The sequence below is a fragment of the Tupaia chinensis genome, unplaced genomic scaffold (assembly GCF_000334495.1).
Source record: "Tupaia chinensis unplaced genomic scaffold, TupChi_1.0 Scaffold142211_1, whole genome shotgun sequence".
Classification (NCBI taxonomy): Eukaryota; Metazoa; Chordata; class Mammalia; order Scandentia; family Tupaiidae; genus Tupaia; species Tupaia belangeri.
Window position 1 is genome coordinate 229,986 of NW_006202061.1, and position 26,592 is coordinate 256,577.

At 38.5% G+C, this 26,592-nt stretch overlaps 1 protein-coding gene across 1 annotated transcript in view; it reads left to right on the forward strand.

Moving 5' to 3' along the window:
* Positions 1 to 26,592, forward strand: part of CPB2 (carboxypeptidase B2) — a 58,964-nt gene that overhangs the window by 14,341 nt on the left and 18,031 nt on the right. Inside the window, exons 2-8 of the mRNA XM_006163446.3 lie at positions 3,681 to 3,756; positions 6,336 to 6,460; positions 8,626 to 8,734; positions 12,624 to 12,725; positions 15,341 to 15,445; positions 20,570 to 20,680; positions 22,870 to 22,963. Of these exons, the coding sequence (XP_006163508.1) occupies positions 3,681 to 3,756; positions 6,336 to 6,460; positions 8,626 to 8,734; positions 12,624 to 12,725; positions 15,341 to 15,445; positions 20,570 to 20,680; positions 22,870 to 22,963 (722 nt within the window). The remainder of the gene's footprint in view (positions 1 to 3,680; positions 3,757 to 6,335; positions 6,461 to 8,625; positions 8,735 to 12,623; positions 12,726 to 15,340; positions 15,446 to 20,569; positions 20,681 to 22,869; positions 22,964 to 26,592) is intronic.

The window sequence follows — 26,592 nt, forward strand, 5'->3', positions numbered from 1 at the left end:
AAAAAAAGTAACCGCGGGGACCAGCAGTTAGTGTAATGGCTATGTCGCTGAACTCCCACGTAGTCAACCGCAGTTTGAGTTCCGAACCCAGCGACTTAAACTCACGCCGGGCATGTGTGCGTGCGTGCCCAAGATTCCGAGAGAGGAAAGGAGGAGAAGGGATTGCAGCATGGCCATCCCCCCAGGGGGGTGATTTTTCTTTCTCTTTGTCTCTCTCTGTCTTTCTGGCAAGTGCACACGCCCTATAGCAAAAACCTCTTAAAAAAAAAGAAAAAAGTAAATACTGTGGAATGAAATAAAATTAAGTGGAAAACACTAAATTTCTACCACTCTGAGAACACTTTAACATTTTGGTAATAATTCTTTCATGCATTTCTCTGTTCATTTATACTGTCCCTGTGTATAAGTTTACATTAGTAGAATATCATTAACTACTATCAGCACTACAGAGACCTTTAAAAAAAAAAATCTTCCTTCACTTATCTAATTAGTCGATTGCCGTCCTTCACCCTCCAAATCAATGTTAACAGTGTTTTGTTTATTTATAACTTTCTCCTGTTTTGAACACATATAGTTTCCTTTCTCTTTATAATTAATATTTTCAAAAAATACAATTATATTTCAAAGTTTTCCATATCTTGCTTCTCATGTTTTTTAAAAGAAATATTCTATTTAAATTTATTTATTTATTTATTTACTTATTATTTTAATTTGACCAGAGAGTAACAGAGAGAGAGAAAGTGATAAAGCAAACTACCAGGTCCGAGACATGAACCACAGTTGCCCATATGGAAGTCTAGTGCCCTTAACCACCACACCACCCACTGGCCCCTTGCTTCTCATGTTAATCTCCTTTCAAATGAACTATCATGAATCAAACTCATTCTTCTTTATTTTTTCCCAATCACTTATTTATTTTTACATTTTTCCACTTTTACTTTACATATAAAGAAATTTTTGTTGGGACCAGCAGTTAGCGTAATGGCTATGTCGCTGGACTTCCATGTAGTCAACTGCAGTTCACGTCCCAGACCCAGTGGCTTAAAACTCGCACCCGGTGTGTGTGTGTGTGCATGCCCAAGATCCTGAGAGGAGAATGGAGGAGAAGGGATTGCAGCGTGGCCATCCCCCCTGGGGAGGGGGTGATTTCTCGCTTTCTGTCTCTCTGTCTCTCTCTGTCTGTCTAGTGAGTGCATGCACTCTATAGCAAAAACCTCTCCAAAAAAAAAAAAATTTTTTTTTGTTCAAACTCCATAGTTCTTGACAGTAAATAACTTTCAAAATTGAAAAAAAATGGAATTTTAAAGATAATGTTTGAAATATTTGTTATAATTTTGTGACTCTATAACAGAAACAATATGGTTTTAAATAGTTTTGAGAAAATATTTACATGTCAACTACTCAAACTGTTCAAAAGCAAACATTCAGCATACAATTCACTCATAAGCCTCGTCAATGCAACCCTGCCTACCAAGTATTCTGTGACATACCATCTGCTAGCAAAGATCGGTTTCTTTTATTCTTTACAATGACTGCAAAACATTATAGAAAGTAGAATCTACTAGAGAGAACATTCAACACTTCTATTACTAATAAGCATTCACATGATTTTCACTTTTTGTTACTAGAGTGCTACAATACACATCCTTAAATACAGCCTTAAGCACTGGTTGACTAGTTTATGATAAACTTGTACCAAGGATTAACAAAATTTCCTAGGCTATGGTTTGAGTGAGTCAGTTTTTTTTCCTCTTCTGATGATCAAATCTCCATAGGTTTCCCGAATTCAGTCTTTTAATCAGGTTTCCCAGAATAAAACCACCCTCACCCTGAAGGTGTAAAGTGTATTCATGTTGGGTAAATTCAATTTACAAGCAAAGTGATGGGTAGTGATTAAATGTATAAAATAAAAAATAATAAAAAGAAAAAAATATTCTTATAAATCACAACTCAAATGGTGTCGACTTGCCTAACTCTTAATGCCTACAAGCTCAAATCCCAATTTCTTAGCATGCATTCCAAACCTTCTCTAGAAGAGTACTAATAAAACTTTCCAGACTCATTTCTGTTTATCTGCCGTTCTTCTCTTGCCTTATACACTTGTATCCAAGGTAAACATTTTGTCATTTCCCCAACAGCACCCTTTTGTCCTTTGCCATTGTACCTTTACACACTCTTCAAGATTCTTATTACCTAATATCATATCTTCTATCAGCACTAAAAAGACCTTTCTTGTAAAAACAATTTTCTATGAAGACTTTGCTAATGATAATAATAATAATAATAATAAACAAGACATTATCATAACCTCTTTTGTACTTTCAGGGCTCTTGTGCTTTTTTTAAAATAACATTTTATTTGGCATATTTTTTAATTTAGAGATAAGTCGCAAAGATAATACAACTGTATAGCCCTCACTCGGAATACCATAGTGTTCTCATCTTACAGTGCCATAGTATATCGGTCATCACTGAGAAACCAGCATTGGTGTGCAGCAATGAACTAAACTCTAAATATCTCATTCAAAATTCACCAGTTTTTCCACTCATGTCCCATTCTGTCTCAGGATCAATTTCAGGATATCATGTGACTATTCAATGTCTTAAGAGCCATTGTTTTATATATGCCCGGTATTTTTAGTTTCAAGCAGGAAGATGTACCTCGTTACTCTTTCTCTATCTTGAATGGATGCAAAGTCTAAAATTAATTTCAAATAAAGCAAGAAAACATGTTCTTTCTGATTTAAAAAATAATTATCCTTGGACCAGCAGTTAGCATAATGGCTATGTCGCTGGACTCCAATGTAGTCGACCCTGGTTCGTGTCCCGGACCCGATGGCTTAAAATTGACGCCGGGCGCGTGTGCGTGCATGCCCAAGATCCCAAGAGGAGAATGAAGGAGAAGGGATTGTGGCGTGGCCATCCCCCCTGGGGGGTGATTTCTCGCTTTCTATCTCTCTGTCTCTCTCTGTCTGTCTGGAGATCGCACGCGCCCTATAGCAAAAAACCTCTCCAAATAATAATAATAATAGTAGTAGTAATTATCCTCCAGCTAGCCACCAGCATGGTGGTTAAGGTGACTGGATCCCACATGGCTGACTGTGCGGTTCAAGTCTCAGACACAGCGACTTGAAAAATATGCTGAGCACATGTATGTGCATGCCCAGGATCCCAGAAGGAGGTAAAAATGGAGAAGAAAGGGTTGAGACGTGACTTACCCTCACAAGGGGTGCTTTCTCACTTCATCTCTCTCTGACAAGTGCACATACCCTCTGACAAGTAAAAGTAATGACTTAACTAATTAATTATCCCCATGCTCCAAAGGCAATTTTTTCCAAGAATAAAAGAAAAGTCTAGTTTGGTTAAAAAAATAGACTCTCTTTGGCAAAATGAGAGACACACAAACACACAGAAATTGCTTTATTTTTACTTTAGTAAAGTTGTTCTTGTGAGATTACTCAGCATAGACTGTAAACCTGATCATTATGTTAGTGGATTCCACATATACCTGCAATCCCTCACCTCACTGTTTCCTTCCTTACTTTATCTAAATGTACCAAACCTGTCATTGACCAAAACATCGTTATGCAACATGACTGTACCCAGAAGCTTTCCTCTGAGTATATGTCTCTCACTCTTGCTTTTTATTTAACATCAGAATCCTGTTTTATGTTTCCTCAGTGGCCAGGTTTTATCTGCTCTACCTAGAACCTCTAGGCAAGTTCAAATTCTGCAGAATCTTACTACAACGTATGAGGTAATTTCTCTCTAATTTATTCCTATTACCTTTATTTTGTGCAAGTATTGTGTGCTGTATTGTTTCCTGTATGCTGTTTGACTTACCCATATCTGGTAGGATCTCCTCTTTTCATAGCCACCTCTTCTCATAATTGGGTGATTTTGATTAGTCCCCCAAATAAAGCCTTATTCATTTGTGCTATTGGCTTTTTTTTTTCTTTAGAAAGAGATTTTTTGCTATAGGGTGCATGAGCTTGCCAAAGAGATAGAGAAGGGCAGGGAGACAGAAAACAAGAAATCACCCCCAGGAAGGATGGCCACGCCACAATCCCTTCTCCTCCATTCTCCTCTTCAGATTTTAGGCATGTATGCACACACGCCCGGCATGAGGTTTAAGCAGCTAGATTTGAGACTCGAACTGTGGTCAACTATGTAGGAGTCCAGCGATGTAACCATTACGCTATCTGCTAGTCTCTGCAATTGGCTTTCTAACCAATTTTATAATAGTACTTTGGAGCCCAAAATGTGTAATTACAAAGTTGCTACAGTAGCAGAAGTCAAATAGAAACTGGATTATTAAATAATGTTTCTTAATGAAGAGGTAGGCGTCAAAAACACAAGGGCAATTCATTAAAATGTTCATACCAAGGAACCATCTCCACAGAATGATTATGGTGTGAAAAGTTACAAAAATGATAATGGTAGAATATTGATGGTTCTGTATTTTTTAGTTAGTGTTCTCAGGGAATCATTCAGCAAAACCAGATTGGAGGTGTGAGCAATAAAGGAAATGCTGACAAAAGATAAAGGAAAGAGAGTTGGCAGGATGAACTGTAGTGCAGTGGTTAAGGAAACCAGATCCCACGTGACCAACCAGGTTCAAGTCCTGGTCTCAATGATTTGAGGACAGGTATACATGTGTACCCAGAATCCTGGCAAGATAGAGAAATGAAGAAAGGGGGATTGCAGTGTGGCTATCCTCATGAGGGCTAAAAAGGAGAGACCAGCAGACAGCACAACGGTTACGTCTCTGGACACCCACACGGTCAACCACAGTTTGAGTCCCAGACCCAGCAGCTTGAAACTGTGCTGGGGGAATGGGCATGCATGCCTAAAATCCTGAAAGGAGAGTGGAGGAGAAGGGACTACAGCATGGCCATTCCCCTGGGAGGTGACTTCCCTTGTTCTGTCTTTCTGGTGAGGGCATGTGCCCTATAGCAAAAATCCCTCTAAAAATAAAAAGAAGAAGGGAGGGTTGGAGATGGCAGAAGCACATTCAGACCATGATGCAGCTCTGACACCTGGCAAAAAGAGAATTTTGTGTAGAAAACTCAGACTGCAGAGCAGTTCCAATAAAGGTCAGTGGTGAACTCTTATGTCAAGGTCATCTGTGATAGGTGCCCCATATAGAGCAGTAATGGGCCTGCATAAACGTGTCCACAGAGCTTAATCACTGGCTGGCTGCAGCCTGGGGCAGTGTGGCTTCGCCTGTGCTTCTGCACAGATGAGCTCTGTGCTGCATTTTCGTGGTCACCACACTGTAATAAAGAGGAAACACCCGCAAAAGAAGCATCAGAAATTTAGAATTTTAGTTCTTGTTCTACTGCTTCCTGGGTGTATGACTTTAGGTGAGTTAGCTATGAGCCTTAATTTCTTAATCTGAATAGTGAAAATAAGAATATCTGCCAAGTCTATATCAGAGAATTATTAAATGATTAAAGGAATTGAGTATGAAGGTGCTTTGGGAAAGTACAGAAATATAGGGGAAAAGTAAATATTATTAGAAACCATCATACGAAGGCCATAATTACATTAAAGAAAAGGAAAACTGGCATGATAATAATACTAAGAATATGAGGTTTTTATTAATGTTTTTCCTAATATTTATTTATTTATTATTATTAAACTTACTATAGGGCATGTGTGCTCACCAGAGAGAGAGAGAGAGAGAGAGAGAGAGAGAGAAAGTGAGAAAGCAAGCCACCAGGTCCGAAACTCAAACCAAGGTCAGCCATTTGGAAGTCCAGTGCCTTAACCACTGTGTCACTTGCTGGCCCTTGAGATTTTTAGTAAATAAAACCAATGTTTAGTTAACTTTCTTTGCAGTCAAAATGTAATGTCTCTTTAAACATCTTACATACACATCCAGTTTTATAGTTGAGTCACAAATACATTTATTCTTTTTTTCACTGTCTTAACAAATACTTATTGAGTAGCTGGTATGTTCCAAGTCCCCTTACAGATAGAGTTACAGAAAAGACAATATAAAAAAAAAAAAAAAAAAAAAAATAAAACCTCCCTGCTGGACCAGCCCACCTGGCCAACTATGTGAAATAGAAGAGGATTGTGGTATGACCACACCCCATTGGAAGGATGCTTTCTCTCTCTTCCTTTCTCTCTACAAGTGGCACATGTCCTCTGATAAATTAAAACAAACAAACTTTCTTGCAAAAAAAAAAAAAAATGTTTACCATATATGTGGGTAAGAGCCAGTGGCCAAGAAGTACCCTTTTCATATTCCTTATAGACAAACTACAGATGTGAACATTGTAAACAGTTCTGCTTTTATTTTACCAATTTTTCCCCTCAAAACTGTAGATTGTTCTTTGGAAGCCAGTAACTGCTGAATTTATTGCAAAGAAAAATGAAGTCCATTTTTTTGTGAACGCATCTGACGTAAACAACGTGAAAGCCAATTTAAATGAGAGCAGCATCCCATTCAGGTAGGCATCACTAAATCTATATTGAGTAGCTTACCATAGTTTACACGTTTGACCAGGGATTGTATAATTGCCTCCTGAAAAAACAAAAAACACTGGGAACCAGCAGTTAGAGTAATGACTATGTCGCTGGACTCCCACGTAGTCGACCGCGGTTCGCATCCCAGACCCGGTGGCTTAAAACTCACACCGGGCGCATGTGCTTGCATGCCCAAGATCCCGAGAGGAGAATGGAGGAGAAGGGATTGCAGTGTGACCATCCCCCCTGGGGGATGATTTCTTGCTTTCTGTCTCTATGATTCTCTCTGTCTGTCTGGTGAGCGCACGTGCCCTATAGTGGGGGCCGACGTGCCCTTTAGGGAAAAAGCCCCTAAAAAAAAAAAAAAAAAAAAACTGACATTAAATATGGTGGCATGGAAATATCTGAAATGGACTTGTGAAAAGCCCAAGTGGCTAGATCTGTGATATCAACAGAGATCATGACCTTGAGCCCTTATCAGAAAAGAAGGCTATACTCAATGATCTATGAATCTAGGCTTTCTTCTGTGACCACTCCGTACCCAGACTCGGAGAGTATAATTGTCTATAATTGTCATGTACCTTGGTGGGCTTTGCAGTCTCTTCTGAAAAGTGGCTGCTGAAGGGTATTTAGCTTTTGCTGATTCTTCCTTCACAAAGTCAGTGAACATTTCTGAATGTTTGGCTCTCAACTAAAGAGCACAACAGATGCTCTGGCTGCAGAAAGACTGGGGTAGTCCTGGCACTGCCACTTAACCCCCTGTCTGACCTTGTAATTATTAACCTTTCTGTGCATCAGTTTTGTAAATGAGAAATAAAAAGAGCACCTACCATGTGGATTAAATGATTTAATTAAAAGTTTAAAGAAGTGTATCAGTTGCAATTTTTGTTCAGAAACCGGGCCCCCCTCCTTTTGGACTGTCCTATCCAACATCTCTTCATATTCACAGCCCAGCTACTGATAACCTCATACTGCCCAAGTGTCTCCATTGAGACCAGGCTGTATTCTGTGTATCAATGGGTAATCTCTGGATAATATGCCATAATAATTATTCATGTATTACAGTGTTTACTGTCCTCCAGAAACTGTGCTGAACTCTAATATACATGGTATCATTTTCCTTTTTTTTTTTTTTGGAGAGGTTTTTGCTATAGGGCGTGTGCACTTGCCAGACAGACAGAGAGAGACAGAGAGACAGAAAGTGAGAAATCACCCCCCCCAGGGGGGATGGCCATACTGCAATCCCTTCTCCTCCATTCTCCTCTCAGGATCTTGGGCACACACACACATGCGCCTGGCGTGAGTTTAAGCCACCGGGTCCGGGACTCGAACCACAGTCGATTATGTGGGAGTCCAGCGACATAGTTATTACGCTAACTGCTGGTCCCACATGGTATTATTTTATTCCTACTTCACTCTATGAGGTAGACACTAGTCTCATTAAGCAGATGAAAAAAAATTTACTTCTAAAGGAATTTCTTAATGTCAACCAGCAAGAATGTGGCAGAGCGAGGTGTTGAACAGGAACATTTCTGATGTTGAAACCCTGGCATTTATCCATTGGCCTAAATAAAAGAAACCTCTATTAATACAATACCTAACTTCAAACTGTCCATCGTAGATGATGGAATGTCTCAATTCAATTAAAACGTTTGCCTCTTGAAAGATTAAATGGGATACCTTTCTAATACCTTCATATTCCTGCACCTCTGTTTCTCAAGACATTTGAAGTTTCAGGCTCTGCAGAGGATCTGATATAGGTCGATGTAAAACAAAACAAAGGCTTTCTGCTTGTCCTTGATCTTTAAGTGAAAACAGAAAAATGCCGTTACTCAAGATCAAAGAACAATACTCATTAGATCTTCAAGATTCACAGTTGAGAAATGTTGATAGTGGTAGGAAAGTATAACCTTTTAGAAGCCCTGAAAACAAAACTCATAGGAGTTACTTTTTCTCCAGTACGATATAGTCTCTTTTGAGAGGATTTGTGAATTCAGTTTATCACAATGTGAGGTGGTGGGGTTTTTACCTTGATGAACAGCTTATTAGATTTCTTAGCCATTTCTCCCCCTTGCTCACCTATTGTGCCTGCAATGAGCCATGTGGAGCGTCAAGGCTCTGCTTGGAAACTGTCTGTTTTTTCACCTAGTGTCTTGATGAGAGATGTGAGAGACCTTATTCGACAGCAGACTTCCAATGACACGGTCAGCCCCAGAGCCTCTTCATCATATTATGAACAGTATCATTCACTAAGTGAGGTAAGCCATGTCATTGCTCTTCACAGTTATTATTTTCCTTTTTACTAGCATTGTCATTTCAACAGTGGGAAATTATCAAAGATCATGATTGGTGGATGGTTAAAAAAAAAGAGAAAAGGAAAGATGAAAGGAAAGGGAAGGAAGGAAGGGAAAGAAAAGAAAAGAAAAAAAAAGAAAAGAAAAAATAAAAGAAAAGAAAAGAAAAGAAAAGAAAAGAAAAGAAAAAAGAAAAGAAAATCACACTTAGGTTGATTATATGCTGGTAATTGATTCTTTGTAGATATCATAGATATCTTCTATGGGAAGATTGCATATCTTTGGAAGCTGCCAGCACGTAGGATGTTTATCCACAGCTAAGGATATCTTTGGCTTCTAGGAGTAGTACTGCATGCTACCAAACAACAGGAAGTAAAGAAGAGAGCCTTTTGGACCATCCTTTGTCTTAGTGATTAAGGGAGTTGGATCCCACATGGCCAATCCTGTTGTTTGTGTCTTGGATCCCACAGCCTGAAAAGTATGCCAGGCACTTCCATGTGTGTGCCCAAATCCCGAAAAGAGGGAGAAACAGAGGAGAAGGGATTGTGGTGTGACCATTCTCCCATGGAGGGTACTTTCTTGCTTTACCTCTCCTCTCTGGCACACATACATTTTGGCAATTTTTTTAAAAGGATCTTTTAATTGAAACTCCAACCAAAAAATTAATTAATTTTTCCAATTAATCATGTCTCTGGACCACTACCCTAATTTTACTCTTACTGAATAATTGCCAGATGATCCCACTGGATTAAAGAAATATATTCACTTATATTTAATACATTTTATTCCCCTTAGGAGGAGCCTATTTAAATTAACACCAGTAATAATGCCTGTGTTTCAATATTTAAGATGCTGAATTTTTTTTTATTTTGTACTTACAGGGTCCAGTTTTTCTATGTTCAGTTAACCTCGGCAAGCTTCCACAGACTACGAGAAGCATACTGTGCTATGTGTCAGAGACCAAGTCCCTTGGAGGACTTGCTCTTTTAAATGGTGTAGTCCATGTATAATATAACAGCATTATGAAGCCTCTTGTTCTTTCATGGATGTCTGCTGCTATATTGTCACTACTAGATTGTCTAATAGAAGTATTTTTATTATCTTCAGTTAGGTGCTTAGAAACTGTTGGGCACATATCCATGTTTTTTAAGACATCTAAGACTTGTGTAATAAAAATCAATTTAATTTCTAAAAGCATAAGTTCCTTTTCAGTTAGTTAAACTAGAGCTTAGTCTCAGTCTAGAATCAATGTGCCTAGCTGATTGGTGAAGGTCTTAAAATTTCATCTGCCCCTTTATCTCTCCTCCTGTGTATGTATTCCACCTGGGTGACTGCTCTCCAGCATCCATTACCAATACTGCATAAGCAAACTTGATGCAGAGAGGTTAGGAAGGTGTGATTTGCAAAGTGCAGTAGGTGAATATGTCACTGCTATTTTCAGTTTGGTAGAAAGAGGGGAATGCTTTGAACAGGTGTATTGTAAAATATATTTTTTTAGAGTCTTAATTATTTTGTTCAAAAAAGTTATGCTTCTTTTTCTTTTTTAATTAATTAACTTTATTAATTAGTTTATTTTACATTCATTCATTGAGCATCATCACAGCATACAAAATGTGATTTCTCATCCAGAATACACTGCATAGTGGCTTAATCATACCTGTTATCATTGATAATTTTCAATTTCTTGTTTCATATATATTGTATATATAGACACATGTATATGTCTATATATATATTTTTTCCCCCTATTTCTCACCCTCTGCCATTTCCCACCCTCCTCCCACACTGTCTCTGGTATCTACAGTTGCTTTCCATTCCTTTCCCCCCCACACATTTTATTTATTCACAAAATATCTTAATCTAACTACTTTGAATAGTAAGTTCAGCTGATATATACATACCTGTGAACATGTCTGCCTTTAGGTGTGAAACTCCGAGTAGAATGAATACTATAAAGTAGCACCTAGCTGATGCTATATAGCTTACTGTGGTCACTAAATAGATCTTTTTTAATATCAAAAAAGTTATGTTTTCTTATATTTGCAGAAAAAATTATAATGGCATAGGAGGAAAAAAACAACAACAACCAAATACATGACTGTATTAGTTTTATAGAGACACTATAGAAAAAAAAAAAAAAAGACTGTGTAGCTTAAACAACAGCAATTTATTTTCTCACAGTTCTGGAGGACAGAAGTCCAAGGTCAAGGTGGCAACAGGTTTGGTTTCTTCTGAGAACTCTCTCTTTGACTTGCAGATTGCTACTTTCTCACTGTGTCCCACAAGTTCTTTTCTCTGTGCATATAAATTTCTGATCTCGCCCTCTGTGTGTGTGTCCTAATCCCCTCTTCTTATAAGAACAGCAGTCAGACTGGATCAATGCCTACACTTCTTTAAAGGTTTTATTTCTAAATACAGTCACATTCTAAGGTCCTGGGGGTTAGGGCTTCAACATGGGAATGTAGAGGGTGAGGAGACAACTCAGCCATAACCATGACTTCTCTGTTCACCTCTCACCCCATCCCTCCTTGGAGGTTCATAGCAACTATGGCAATCCCATTCGCAGAAAATTTTGCCAAGTATTTCCTTTACCTTTAACAGCCCTCCTCTCAATCAGAGGAGTTCTTTTGTCACTAGCTCCCAATAGGAAAGCTTCAGTAGTCCATCATAGGGAGAAAGAAACAAATGGGGAATAATACTTAAAATAACTATTAAGAGAAAAGAGTTCTTCAAAGAATATTACCTTCATTACCCCTGGTTAAATTGTGAAAGTAAGTGAAGTTTGTTAGTAAAGCTGCTTCCATGTAACATTGCCTCTCCTGTTGTAGGAAATCTATTGACTCATTAATTCTATAACATAAATCAATTTCATGTAGTAAGTCTCTCAGATATATTTATGCCTGGAAGAATAATACAGGAAATGGAATTCCAGTGATGAAATCCCCTATGCTTAAATTTCTGACACGCCAGACAATAACAGGGTCAATTACTGGGGACAGGTGGGCCTTCCAAGAGCCTCTTAATTCTGTTTGGGAATAATCATTCACACATACTACTCTCACTGGAAAACACTACTTTAAGAGAACCAGAGTAAATGGTGTTCCAGGTCTCATTCTTGGAATTGTCATTTGAAATCATCTTTAGAAAATTTCCTAGAGATAAAGCCCAGGGTTGATTGTTAGCATTTCAAAAGGTCTTAGAGCTTAAGGATGGCCCTGGAAAGTTGGTCTATATTAAAACATCACCAAATTCAATCCTAGCAATCCCAAACTAGTCAAACACTCACCTAAAGTCAGGCTCAGAATTTATTTCCTTATTTTTTCCTTCCATTAAAATTTCGACTGAACTTCAGACTAAATTCCACCAAGGAGGAGGTCCTTGGTGGAAGAATTTTTTTCTTTTTCTCCAGATTGTCTTCATTTTTGTCTCTCATCAATACTATTTTCCTTTATCCTATGTGGAAACAGTGCCTAGGACTCCTTTAATCTTCAAAAGTAACTTAAAAATAAAGAAAGAAATGAACATTTGAATAAGTATCAAAGAGGATTTCTTGTATAGAAGCAAGGACTCGATGTCATGAGCCTTTAAAAATAGTTTCAGGAACCATACTTTAAAATGAACTTTTCTTTGTTACCAATTTTTAAATACTTTTTACTCTTTCTCTAAACCTTGACACATGCCAAAACTTTAATTAGTTTCCTGAACAGCAGGAGAAACACCCTGCCTAAGTGTTTTTCCACATACAAAGGTTTTTAGAGAAATCTCTTTCCTTTGAAGAAGTTGTCTGCTTCCTTTGGTCCGGTAAATGTTTTGAACTTGCTCTGTGACTAACCACTGGTTTCCATTTTGATAGATCTATTCTTGGATAGAAGTAATAACTGAGCGATATCCTGATATGCTTAAAAAAATCCATATTGGCTCCTCCTATGAGAAGCACCCACTGTATGTTTTAAAGGTATGTTGTGGGGAGAATCATTGATCTTTCAAATTCAGGGAAAGGGATCATTCTTCAGTGGTGGTTGTTAAAACTTAGATTTTTTTCTTTTGAGTTCTAAAAAAATTTGTATGGCAGGTATTCTTCAACTTTAATATCAGGCTATGTAAGTGTTGGATCTTAAGAACTTTCTTCTTTTAAAAAAAAAGAACCTTTCCCTTTAATAATGCCAGGCCAGCAAGTGGCGTAATGGTTAAGGCTCTGGACTCCCACATGGCTGATGACAGTTTGAGTCCCAGATCCGGTGACTTGAAACACACAGGGCACATGTGCATATATGCTCAAGATCTCGAGAGGAGAAAGGAGGAGAAGGGAGTGTGACCACCCCCCCCCACCCCTGGGAGGTGATTTCTTCTCACTTTCTCTTTCTCTGTCTCTCTGGAGAGTACACAGAGATTTCTCAATGGCAAAGATTTAATAATAATAATAATAATAATTTGGACCAGCAGATGGCATAATGGTTACGTCACTAGACTTCCACATAGTTGACTACAGTTCAAGTCCTGGAATCAGTACTTTAAAACTCACACCAGGCCTGTGTGTGTGTGTGCCCAAAATCTTGAGAAAAGAATGGAAGAAAAGGGACTACAGTATGGCCATCCCTCCTGGGGGGGCGATTTCTTGCTCTCTGGGTCTCTGTCCCTGTCTCTCCAGTGAGCACACATGCCCTATAGCAAAAATCTCTCAAATAACATAATAATAATTTTTAAAATGATACTGCTGCTGTGTTGGTCTAAGAGTTGAAACCCTAGTTCTAGAATCAACTTTGTTTCTGTTTATGAGACATTAAGTAAGCCATTTAACTTTCCTGGGCATCAGCATCACATTTATAAAATGAAGGAAGTAACCTAAATTATTTTTCAAGTCCCTGTTTTACGTACACTGCTACCACCTCAGATTGATTTAGTCAAAAGAAAGAAGGAAGAGGAAGAAGGGAGAAAAAAGAAAAGAGAGAAAAAAGGGCAAAAAAGTGGGGGGGGAAAAGGAGAGAGGGAGGAAAAGAGGAAGAGAAAAAGGAAGGAAGCAGGGAATTCATTGAACATGAAATGAACCCAAATGCCCACAAACGGATGAATGGATTGAAAAAGTGTGGCACATATGCTCCATGTACTATTATTCGGTCATAAAAAAAGGCTCTGGAATTTGATAGAAAGTGGACCAATATGCAAGATTTGTTGCTGAGTGAAGCAAGTCAGGCTATGAAAGAGAGACATTGTATGTCTCCACTTAACATATGTGACTCTCCATACATACTCTATGGTAGAGACTGAAAGACTGGAGGACATAAAAGCATTAAAAATTGTTATGGACACTAGAGACAAAGTGGAAGGAGAGAGTGGGAGGGGAAGAGTACAGGAAAGGAAATTTGGGGGAAAAATATAGAGGTAAGGTGTTTGTGGGACACAGATATAGTTGATTATCTGTTGATGATGATGTGAATAGAATTCTCAACAGGATTGAGGTATATATCATGCTAGGTAAAGTCTCTTTACAATCTAAATGATATATAGTGATTGTATGTATAAATAATAACAATTTTTAAAAAGAAAAAATAATAATTAAAAGAAGTATGAAAAATGGTTATTTTCTAACCAATTATTTTTTAGAAAGCTTTTTGCTATAGAGTGCATGTGCTCACCAGAGAGACAGAGAGGGAGACAGAAAGTGAGAAATCACCCCCTGGGGGAGATGGCCACACTGCAATCCCTTCTCCTTCATTCTCCTCTGAGGATCTGGGGCACACATGCCTGACATGATTTTCAAGCCACTGGGTCCAGGACTTGAACTGCAGTTGAGTATGTGAGAGTCCAATGATGTAACCATTATGGCATCTGCTGGTCTCTTGTAACTAATTTTTAAAAGCAAATAAATTATTATTACATTTGGAGGTGTTCTCGAGAATGCTTCTAATGACATTGAAGGCTGTCTTTGAAGAAAGGTTGAGAATTCTTTTTCCAGAGATGTAGCAGCTTGTAATAGTGCATTATGCTGTGAATCAGAGTAAGGCCTCTGTCCCTGGATGCACTGGTAATCAGGTTGTGTGCAATTAGTTATGTGTACTTCCTTTTGTGTCTATTGGGGAAATGGTCTACACCTAAAAAGTGTCCATACTGGGGAAAATGGTGAGGGAGTTTCTTTTCATGATGTATTTCCACATCCCTCATAGCAAGCTGTCCATTAAACAAACATTTATTTACCTCCAATTGGAATGTGAAGATAAGACCCAACGCACTAGTTTCTTATCTCAACTTCTGCACCTTCACATGCAGCTTTGGTATGAATATGAATTTGTGGGAAGAATAAAAGGGCCTTTAATTGAAAGTCCTGACTTCAAACCTCAGCCCCAACTCACACAAGGTTTATATCTTTAGCTTTATGACCTTGTGGTTTATGTACCTTTATGAACCTTAATCCTACTAACTTTTAGATTTTCCTCAAGAATTCTCAAAGAAAGGCAGAGATTAATGTGTATGCCATGAATATGCAGAAAAACTAAAAGTAACACATAACTGGAAACTTTTACTCTGAAACATACTGTTACTACTTTTGCTACTTTCTTGGTTTTCTTTGAGCAGGTTTCAGGAAAAGAACAAACGGCCAAACCGGCCATGTGGATTGATTGTGGGGTCCATGCCAGAGAATGGATCTCTCCTGCATTCTGCTTGTGGTTCATTGGCTACGTAAGTATTCACATTTCCACATTTTAAGTCAGCATTTCTTCATATATGGCCCAAGACCACCTCTGTCAGAATCAACTGGGCTGTTTATTAAAATGGATTTTCCTAGGTCACATCCTAGAATTCTTGACTCTGAAACTCTGGGGGCAAGGCTTGAAAAGCTACAATTTTTCCAAACTTCTTTTTTTTTGAGAGAGAGATTTTCAGTGTAGGGCGCGTGCGCTCGCCAGACAGACAGAGAGAGACATAGAGACAGAAAGCGAGAAATCACCCCCCGGGGGGATGGTCACACCGCAATCCCTTCTCCTCCATTCTCCTCTCAGGATCTTGGGCACGCACGCACACGCGCCCGGCGTGAGTTTTAAGCCACCGGGTCCGGGACACAAACCACGATCGACTACGTGGGAGTCCAGCGACATAGCCATTACGCTAACTGCTGGTTCCCCATATTTTTCCAAACTTCTCAGATGTTTTTAATGCATGTTAAATTTGAGAACTATGATAGAAAGCATTTAAATCACCTAAGTTGTCAGTCTTTTCCTTTCTAAATTTCCATCTAGGGTTAATCACTGGAAAATAAATAGTGTGTGGATTGTAAAGACTGAAATAATTATCTAAGTTGGGTCTCAATTACTTTCTCTCTTTTTGTTTGAATTATCTAGACATCTTATGCCACATTCTGCCCTTGGAAATTAAATCTGAAGTACACTATTAAAGAGCAGATCGTATTTTCCCATATGTCATAATAGGGAATTTTTTTCCCCTGAAGAACAGTTTTAATATATATATGAATATGTGTGTGTGTGTGTGAGTGTGTGTGTGTAAAACAAATAGTATGTCCTGAAAGTAAAAAAATAAAAGATAATAACCATATGCTTCTATAATAAATTAAAACAGTAAAAAAATTATTATTCAAATGTTGGAAAATGTGCATATATGACTTGTACTAAGATTTACATGAAGAAACATTGTCACTGGAAAAATAATTCAAAACATGGTTAGTGTAATGTCCGTATCAACATATACACAATACTACATAGATGATAGGATGCTAAAGACTGCTATTTAATCTGTCTTAACAGATGAGGTACATCTGTCAATACTCTTTCTGCCATGCTGAGTCTTGATGAATGATCTGCCTTGCCACCTTCTTTTTCCCACTGAAACTGTAGCCTCCCTGAGCCTATTGAAAAGTTCCCGACCACCATGGGTACTACCTAAACCATGAGGATGGTTTCAATTTATCAGACCTTTCTAATCATTTGATAATCTGGAACCTTCCCCAAATTGGGTGATTTTATTTATTTTAGGTAATTTAGAAGCATCAGTTAATGGAGAGAGGAAGGTACTAAGTAAGAGAAAAAGAACACTGAACCAGAAATAGCCAGAAAGAAACTTCGATCATCTTGACTCTTTTTGTTTGTTTGTTTTTAAAGATAGATTTTCCCATAGGGTATGTGCACTCAGAGCAACAGAGATAGAAAGCAAGAAATCACCCCCAGGAGGGATGGACACACCACAATCCCTTCTCCTCCATTCTTCTCTTGGGATTTTGGGCATGCACACATACACACCTGGCATGAGATTTAAGCTGCTGGGTCCAGGACTTGAACTGTGGTCAACTATGTGGGAGTCCAGCAATGTAACCATTACACCACCTGCTGGTTCCCATCTTGACTTTTGTTTTGTTTTGTTTTTGGAGAGGCTTTTGCTATAGGGCATATGCATTCATCAGGAAGACAAAGAGAGGACAGAGAGACAGAAAGTGAGAAATCACCCCTCGGGGGGGATGGTCACACTGCAATCCCTTCTCCTCCATTCTCCTCTTGGGATCTTGGGCATGCACGCACACACACCCGGTGTGAGTTTAAGCCACCAGGTCCAGGACTTGAACTGTGGTTGACTACATGGGGGTCCAGCAACATAGCCATTATACCAACTACTGGTCCTCATCTTGACTCTTAATACACATTGGTAAAGTTGTCCCTAACGGCTGGCCATCCTAGCCTGATACCTTTTCACTCCTATTATACATCCTACCCTACCGACATAGTAAATCTCTGTAGGATCAAATTATTTATTCCAAACATTTACAAAATTGCTTGTGAGGTTCCAGAATATGGAAATACAATGGAGAATAAGATATAGCTCAAGGGATTTATAGTTAAGTATTTTGCCTCCAACCCTGTGAACCTGATTTATGTAGTCCAAATCAATAATCAGTTCACTCTTTATAAATGACATTTAAGAAACATTGCCTGCCTGAAACTAATCCAGATCATCTGATTCTAATGGTTGAAGTCACTGAAAGAGGAAACGTAAAGTATTTAACTTTAAAAATTTTGTGTGGTAGGCCAGCCCATGGCCACACAGTTAAGGGAGTCAGATCCTATATAGCCAACTATGAAGTTTAAATCCTGGCCCCAGTGGCTTGAAAAACACACCAGGCACATGTGCATGTGTGCCCAAAATCTTGACAAGAAGAAGAAATATAGGAGAAGCAATTGCAATGTGACAGTGCCCCATGAGAAGTATTTTCTCTCTCTTCCCCTCTCTGTATCTCTCTAGTAAGGGCACACTCCGTCTGCTAAAAGAAAAAAAAATGAGGATAGAGTTTAGACTTAAGAAGTAAAGTGCCCAGTGGCAAATCAAAGCCTTAGTTTTAAAGTCTCTCATGCCCTTCTACGACACAATAAGATTTTCAAAAATCTTCTGATCTTGTCTCAGCTAGGGGAAATACATTGCACTGTGGGGAACTTGAGACCAGTCATTTTTCTCTGCGCCTCCCATTTATGTTCTCTCAAGAGACCAAATTTAGATCTCCCATTTCTGCAAAAACAGAGGCATTGTACATGCCTGCATCACCACCATCAAAGCCCAGCACACAGGGTCTGCCACATCACAGAAGCCTGGTGAATATGTGTTGACCATCACATGCCACTGACTGGCTTTTCTCAGGGCTGAGCTCCCTCTGAAATTCTCCCAGAGAACTCTCATTTGTGCACAAAATCAGCACTCTCCAATATTACGGTCTTCACAGATTTCTCTCCGCCTCTCCTCACCTTAGCTGACACCTGACTTAAATATACTGCTTCCCAGTAGCTCTGTCAAGCAGAGAGACTGCTCTTTATTTCACACCAGGATGTTCTTAGAACATAGGAATGGATGAGCATTCTCCTGTCCTAATACTGCTAGTGTTTTTCCTGTTCTCAGAAACTTGCCTACTCTGGTGGCACTCTTTCCTTTTCTTATTGTGGTCACATACTGGCCTTTGGATAATTCCATGGACTCTAGTTCAGGGTTCTTTATTCCTCTCCAACTCTTGCCATCATTCTGAGAGAATTCTAAGTCCATAAGCAAGAGCCACCTAACTACATATCACAGTTCTTTGGTTCCTGCTGTACTAAACCTCACCTCAGCTCCACTTTAGCAAATCACCCATCACCTGGATCTCAGAAATAACGTTCTCCCTGATCCTTAGATCCAAACTATGGTGTCTGTCTGTCTGTCTGTCTGTCTCTCTCTGTCTCTGGTGAGCACATGTACTCGATGGCAAAACCTCTATATAAAAAAGAAGAATTTATTCACCTAATGTGAAACCATAACCATAAGTATATTGACATAATACTGTGAGAATGCATTGGAAAACACACACTTGGAGAGTGCCATGATCCATAGGTTACAAATTAGTAGTAAAGAATTATTAGAGTCATGAACAGATCCAACATGGCTGAAAATGATCATTTTAAAAATCTGTGTTTAACCACAGTTGTTAGTACTAAGTTAGAATTATACAGTTAACAGCATTTTAGAATTTACATTACCTCAGTGGCATGATTAGATATCCAAACTGTAGGCATTTGAAGTAAAAATAACTGGGTAAAAGTCAACTTTGAAATTATCTTAGTAAGTAAATAACATTATTTACAGTTAATTAAGAGCATTTTTTAGATTTTTCTGTATCTATATAATCTGTCTCTTAATCTCTACAGTGCCTCAAAAGAAACATAGGTTTGACCAATCATGAGGTAGACCCTGATTTATGGAGCTGGCTCCATAGCACAGTAATTATGAGTTGCTGGTGAGAAGCCAGAGCCCACATGGTGACCACGATTCAAATCCCTGGCCTGGTTTACTGAAACATCAAGCATGCACATGAATGCCACCAAGGAGCTAGAGGATTGAGAGAAGCAAATGGTGGTATTCCAGACCCTGTCCTACAGTCTGTGTGGGACACACAGAGACAGAGATAGAGAGAGAAGACAGTGAGCATGGCTTTCCTGGTTCTTGCTGAACCTGCCTCTAGTCCATTCTCATCCAAGTTCCATGGCATTCCAATTAAAATTCTTTGCCATGGATAACCACTTATGAGAGAAAGGGAAAAAAAAGAAAACAGAACTTTATCTAGGCTTTTTATTTCCTTCAATCTTTGTAGTGGGCTTTATGGTTTTAGCAAAAGATCATTTTTGTTTCTTGAAGGAAAGTTTGGAAAACATATGGTTCTATTATACTGTCTGCCTCAATTAAATAGGAAAACCATTTACACAAAGTGCAAAGCATTTACTTGGTAGCAGAACACCCTAAGTTCTGGGTTTTTTTTTTTAACGTTATTTATTTATTTTTACATTTCCCCACAAACATTTACTTTACATACCAAAAAGTTCAGTTCTTTTTTAAAAATGGATATTCTTCCTGAAAGTTAAATCTACAAATCTAAACATGAAAATAACTTTTTTACTTATTTGCTTATTCATTCATTTATTCATTCATTTTTTTAAAGTATTTTTTTCAATTACCAGAGAGTCCATGTGCTCACCAGATAGAGAGAACTCCCAGTGAAGCATGATCACATGACAATCCTTTTTCCTCCATTTTCCCTTTCCACTAGGATTTAGGCATGTATACACACATGCTCAGTAGGTATTTCAAGTTTCTGGGGCTGAGATTCAAACCACAGTAGGCCACATGAGATTCATCTCCTAGTATACAGGGTTTGACTATTGCACTACAGACCTGGGCCCAAAATAACTTTTTAAAAAGAAAAGAAAAACACAAGAGAAATAGTTAGACTAAATTTAGAAGGACTTAAAATGAAATATTATTATGCATATTTGATTTAATTTGCAGGTAACTCAATACTATGGGAAAGAAAAACTATATACCAATCTTCTGAGGCACATGGATTTCTATGTTATGCCAGTGGTTAATGTGGATGGTTATGACTACACATGGAAAAAGGTAGGTAGGTAAAAAAAGCTAATAAGACACCCTTCCGGAATATGAGACATACAGGCTGAATTACTCATGGAATCCTGGTTTCTAAAACAATGTTTTTTTTATTTTATTTTATTTATTTTTAAGGTTATATTATAAAAACTTTAAAAGAATTTTATTTTTAAACATTTGTAAAAATGTCCTTGACATCTTCTAAAACTTGACAACTGGATTACAGAGGCCTAATCAAGTTCAAGTTTTTGACATTTTTTTGCCAAGACTACTGCGTTGCAAATAATGTGTTCTTCTATTGGGAAGAAAATATCTGGTTATATCTCCTTTTGTAACATTAGCTACTGTTGATAAGCAATACCTAGATCCATTTATTCTCACTAGAAATGGTTTGAATAGTGTTTTGATTTGTAAAATCATGAATTGTAAGAGTTAGAACTGCATTCTAATTGAACTTGTATTCCAACAAAACTGCATCCTAACTGAACAGTCATACCCTCAAACACAATCATGAGCATGAGTATCGCGATCAATTTTGCCTATGTTGAAAATCATTATAAATAGTATTTCTGTCTGTCAGCATCATGACTCATTACTCAAGCAATCAGGAAAGACTGTTCTTTCTAATTTAACAAGGGGCACTTAAAAGCATAACAGCGTAAATCTGCAAAAATCTATTTAAGTAGCAGATATAAATTCTAAAAGTCCTGAATGACAATAGTTGGAGTGGCTGGAAACACATGGATTATATGGGAATTATTTCATGTAGGAGGTAATTCAAGTAGATGAGACAGAAATAGTGAAGGAAATTGATGAAAACATCATCTCTAGTGAAAGAAATACTGTGACTCCAAAGTTTATAGGTGGAGGTAGGCAAATACTAAGTGAATGAGAACTACCTGGTATAATGCCTAACACAAGGTTTCACTACAAGAAATTCAACCTGAATCACAGTGAAATTTAGTCAGATTTTATGTTTTTATTTGTTTGTTTGTTTTGTTTTTGAGAGATATTTTTGCTACAGGGCACATGCACTCAGAGAAAGAGAAAAATCACCCCCCAGGGAAGATGGCCATACCACAATCTCTTCCCCTCCATTCTCCTCTTGGGATTTTGAGCATGCATGCACACCTGGCATGGGTTTCAAGCTAATGGGTCTGGGACTTGAACAGTGGTTGGTCATGTGGGAGTCCAGCGCCTCAACCACTACACCACGTGCTGGGCCCTTCAATCACTGCTTAGATATTCCTATTCTCCACTTGTCCTTTATATCATTACTTTACCAGTTAGTCTCTGCAGTTTGAGGACCTGATGTTTCTTGAGTGATTGTTGCTACCAAATCACATGCCTGGAAGTGGGAGCATACTGAAGAGTAGGCAAAGAACAAGTGAGAGCAGAGGAAAAAGATGCCACATCATCCCAGTCTCGAGACTTGAATTAAGTCTGTCTACTACTCACTGGAGACACAGAGAGAGACAGAGAAATAGAAATTGAGAAATTGTCCCCCAGGGGGATGGCCATGCCGCAATCCCTTCTCCTCCCTCCTCCTCTTGGGATTTTGGGCACGCACACACATGCACCCAGCATGAGTTTCAAGGTGCCAAGTCTAGAACTCAAGTCAACTATGTGGAAATCCAGTGCCTTAACCACTAATCACCTGCTAGCCCCTTGCTTCATGTTTAAAAAACAGGATCAAATCAGTACATCAAAGGAGCCAACAAGCTAAATGTGTATTCACTTCTCTACCTTCTCTAGCTTTTAAAGGAGAGTGCTGAGTTTGATCTAAAAAGAGCATTGAAATTCATGACTCATAGTTTTCAGTTGAGATGCAAAGTTGTTCTACATTTTTCCTAAGGAGTTCAAAATTGACCCTATGCATAAAATTAATTTAAAGGAGACAAGACTACATAAGTAGGCCAATAAACACCCTATTTGTGAGGTCAAAATTGATCAGTATTAACATTTTATTTGGTTCAGTTAATACAGTTGGAGAAAGCATGCTTGAGACCTGGATACAAATAGGAGATAGAAATAGAAAGCAACGCTACGATGACAGTGATAGGATGAAGTGATGGAAGGTATGGGGTCAAAGTAGAAAAACCCAACTCCAATGCCCCACCCACCAGGACTATAAATTCATGTCTTTCTTCAAGCTGCAAATGTGGCTACCCTGGATATCTATTCACATGTTGTTTATTTAGAATCGAATGTGGAGAAAGAACCGTTCCTCTCATGGGAATAACCGTTGCATTGGAACAGACCTGAATAGAAACTTTGCTTCCAAACACTGGTGTGGTAAGTTGTTTGCTTTATTCCTAGTGATGCCTACTCATTAAAAGGATGATGTTGGCCAGAAGGTGGCGTGGTGGTTAAGGTGGTTGGATTCCCACGTGGCTGACTGTGGTTCAAGTCTAGGACCTGGTGGCTTGAAACTTACTTCAGCTCACTTCAGGTATATGTGTGTACACATCCAAAATCTCAAGAGGAGAATAGAAGAGAAGGGATTGTGCTTTAGCTATTCCCCCTGGGGGTGATTTCTCATTTGCCCTCTCTCTGTCTCTCTCTTTTCTGGTAAGCACACATGCCCTATGGCAAAAAGCTAAAAAAAAAATGATGCTCATAGAGAAAAATCCATAATTCAAACTAATTACAGGAGAATTAGAGAATAATTTAAATAATAAGTATGTTAGGGAGATGTAATGCTGTGGATGTTGACTAGAGTCAGCAAATCACTTTAATCTCTTCTCTCTGATACTGTTTCATCCTTATAATAGGGAGATTGAACCAGTTCTTCAAAATCCCTTCTAGCTGTGAAATTCTAAAATTCTATTAGCCTTGAATAATAATGAAGTGACTGCTAAAATCCTACTATAATAAACAAATAATATTTATCATTGGAATATCAAAGACTGGGGTAAGGGGGGACCTCTTGTTTTCAATTACATGGGCAAATGTTTACTGCTGTAGTGTTTGGAAACATTTTTTTCTTTTGTTTTCAGCTTCTTTGCAAGTACTATCTTTAATGAATAATATAAGGAAAATATAAAAATAATATGAACATAAGCATAGTGGGTACTTACCATTTTCGAGTGAATTAAGGTACTGAGTATTGATATAGGCATTCAAGAATGTTGTTCTCAGGGAGGTAGGTGCTAGCTCACCCCTCTTCCTGACCCCAACATCATGAGGAGATCTTCAGAAAGTGCATGGAAAATGCTGATTATGAAACAATGATGCATGAATTCAAAAGCTCTTTGCACAAAAATAAGCTCATACTTCATTTCACTTTTCCATACACTTTTTGAAGTTCAGCCATATTTTACAGTCCCATATTTGAGGAGGAACAACTGCAAAACAAAAATAAACCGAACAATGAGCTTGCATCATCTGTATTTCTGTAAGTGGGCACATGTGGCTCTCTATACAGAGGAGGAAAGCGATTATACCTAGAGAGACCCTCATCCTTATACCATTTACCATTGCCCTACATGATCCTATGCACATCTTACACATTTTCTTTTAAAAGTAGTTAAAAATTCACGACCTTGAACATTTCATCCTTATGTCAGCATACAGATGAATTCTTTACAACAAAGTTCTTACTTTACTTCCATCCCCCTCTAGGTTAGAAATTCTGTGAGGGCAAAACCATCACCTATTACCTCATGTAGAGCCTGGCACATGGATGTTTCTCATAAAACAGTAACTAGATGAATCCATGAGGGAATTTAGTTGTTCTAACAGCTTCGGATGTAGTACAAATACAGAGGAAGGAGCAGCTAATCCTGACTGAAGCTCCAGAGAATCACTTAGTGGTTTCTCTCTAACAGCCATCCTAAGATTGTCTAATATCAGGGCCCACCAAAGCTCACAGGATGCTATAGCACTGATAACCAGTCAGTGAGTCAGAGAAGCAGCAGCTCTGAATAAAAAAGACCAACAGTTACTTAGTACTGAGCCATTTACATATCTCATCTCCTAGACTTCATTGTCAACATATCATGGATAGAGAAACCCAGACTTTAAAAGGTTAAGTCTCTTGCTAAGGACATGGGATTGGGATATGAACCCAGGTTGACTGACTACAAATTTACTGAAATTCTTCTGAAGATCACTATAGAAAATCTTTTACTTTTTTTTTCTTTGCCAATAACAGCATAGTGTTTTTAAAAATTATTTGTTGTTGTGATAAAATGTATATACCTTAGGCCAGATAGGTGGTGTGGTTGTTGAGGCAGCTGGGTCCCATATGGGCCACTGCATGGTTCTAGTCCTGGATCTGACAGTTTGAAAAATCACTCTGGGCATGTGTGCTTGGATGCTCAAAATCCCAAGAGGAGAATGGAGAAGGAATTGTGGTGTGGTCATCTCTCTTGCAGGGTGCTGTCTCACTTTCCCTCTCTCTCTGTCTCTCTGTTAAACACATACAAGCTATAGTAAATTTAAAAAACAAAATGTATATAACACAAATTTTGCCATTTTAATTGTGCAATTCCATGGCAATTATTACACTTACAATGTTGTACAACCATTGCTACAGTGTATTTCCAAAACCCTTTTTCATCCTAAGCAAAATCTCTGCAGTCATCTAACAGTATGTCTTCATTCCCCCCTTTCCCCTCAGCCCTTGGTAATTTCTAACCTACTTCCTGTCTCTATGAGTTTTACCATTCTAGATAATTTATAGTGTTCTTAACCATGTGTCTAAAGGAATGCTTGAGCTTGAAGGAACCAGGTAACCCAAATGCCTCATGAGGCTCAGAGGAACATGGCAGCTTGCTGCAATGGTTTGAATGTCCTCGACAAGTTTGATACTGAAAGTTAATCTCTAGCACAATAATAGTATTAAGACGTGAGGACTTTAAGAGTGATTAGGTCATGAGGGCTCTACCCTCACGCATAGATTAATCCACTCATGGATTAACAGATTAATAAATTTTTTAGGGAATAAATTCATTATTAGAAGAGTCGACTGGGGGGACCAGCAATTAGCGTAATGGCTATGTCGCTGAACTCCCATGTAGTCGACCACAGTTCAAGTCCTAGACCCAATGGCTTAAACTCACACCAGGCACGTGTGCATGTGTGCCCAAGATCCTGAGAGGAGAATGGAGGAGAAGGGATTGTGACGTGGCCATCCCTCCTGGGGGGTGATTTATCACTTTCTGTCTCTCTGTCTGGAAAGCAAAAACCTCTCCAAAACAAAAGACGAAGAAGAAGAAGAGTCAACTAGGGACCAGCAATTGGCATAATGGCTATGTTGCTGGACTCCCATGTAGTCAACTGCGGTTCAAGTCCCGGACCCAGTGGCTTAAACTCACACTGGGCATGTGTGTGTGCGTGTCCAAGATCCTGAAAGGAGAATGGAAGAGATGGGATTGGGGCGTGGCCATCCCCCCAGAGGGTGACTTCTCCCTTTCTCTCTGTCTCTGTCTTTCTGGCGAGCGCATGTGCTCTATAGCAAAAACCTCTCCAAAAAAAAAAGAGAGTCATTTGTTATTAAAAAAAAAAAAGGTTCAATCCTCTTGTTCAATCATGCTCTCTCTCCATTTTACACACTTGCTCCTGACTTCTGTCCTTCTGCCATGGGAAGACCCTTGCTAGATGCCAATGCCACCATCTTGGACTTCCCAGCCTCCAGAACTGTAAGCTAAACAAATCTCTTTTCTTTATAAATTACCCAGTTTGTAGCATCCTGTATAACAGCAGAAAACAAACTAAGACACTTGCCCAAATAAACATAGCTGCTTAATAACAATGCAGTCTCAAACTCAAGTGTCATGACTTCTCAAGGCTCTTTTCATTAAAATTATTGAAAATTTTTAAAAGAATTATTTCATTTAAATTTATTTATTTTATTTATTTATTTTAATTTGACCAGAGAGGGACAGAGGGAGAGAGAAAGAGAGAGAGGGAAAGTGAGA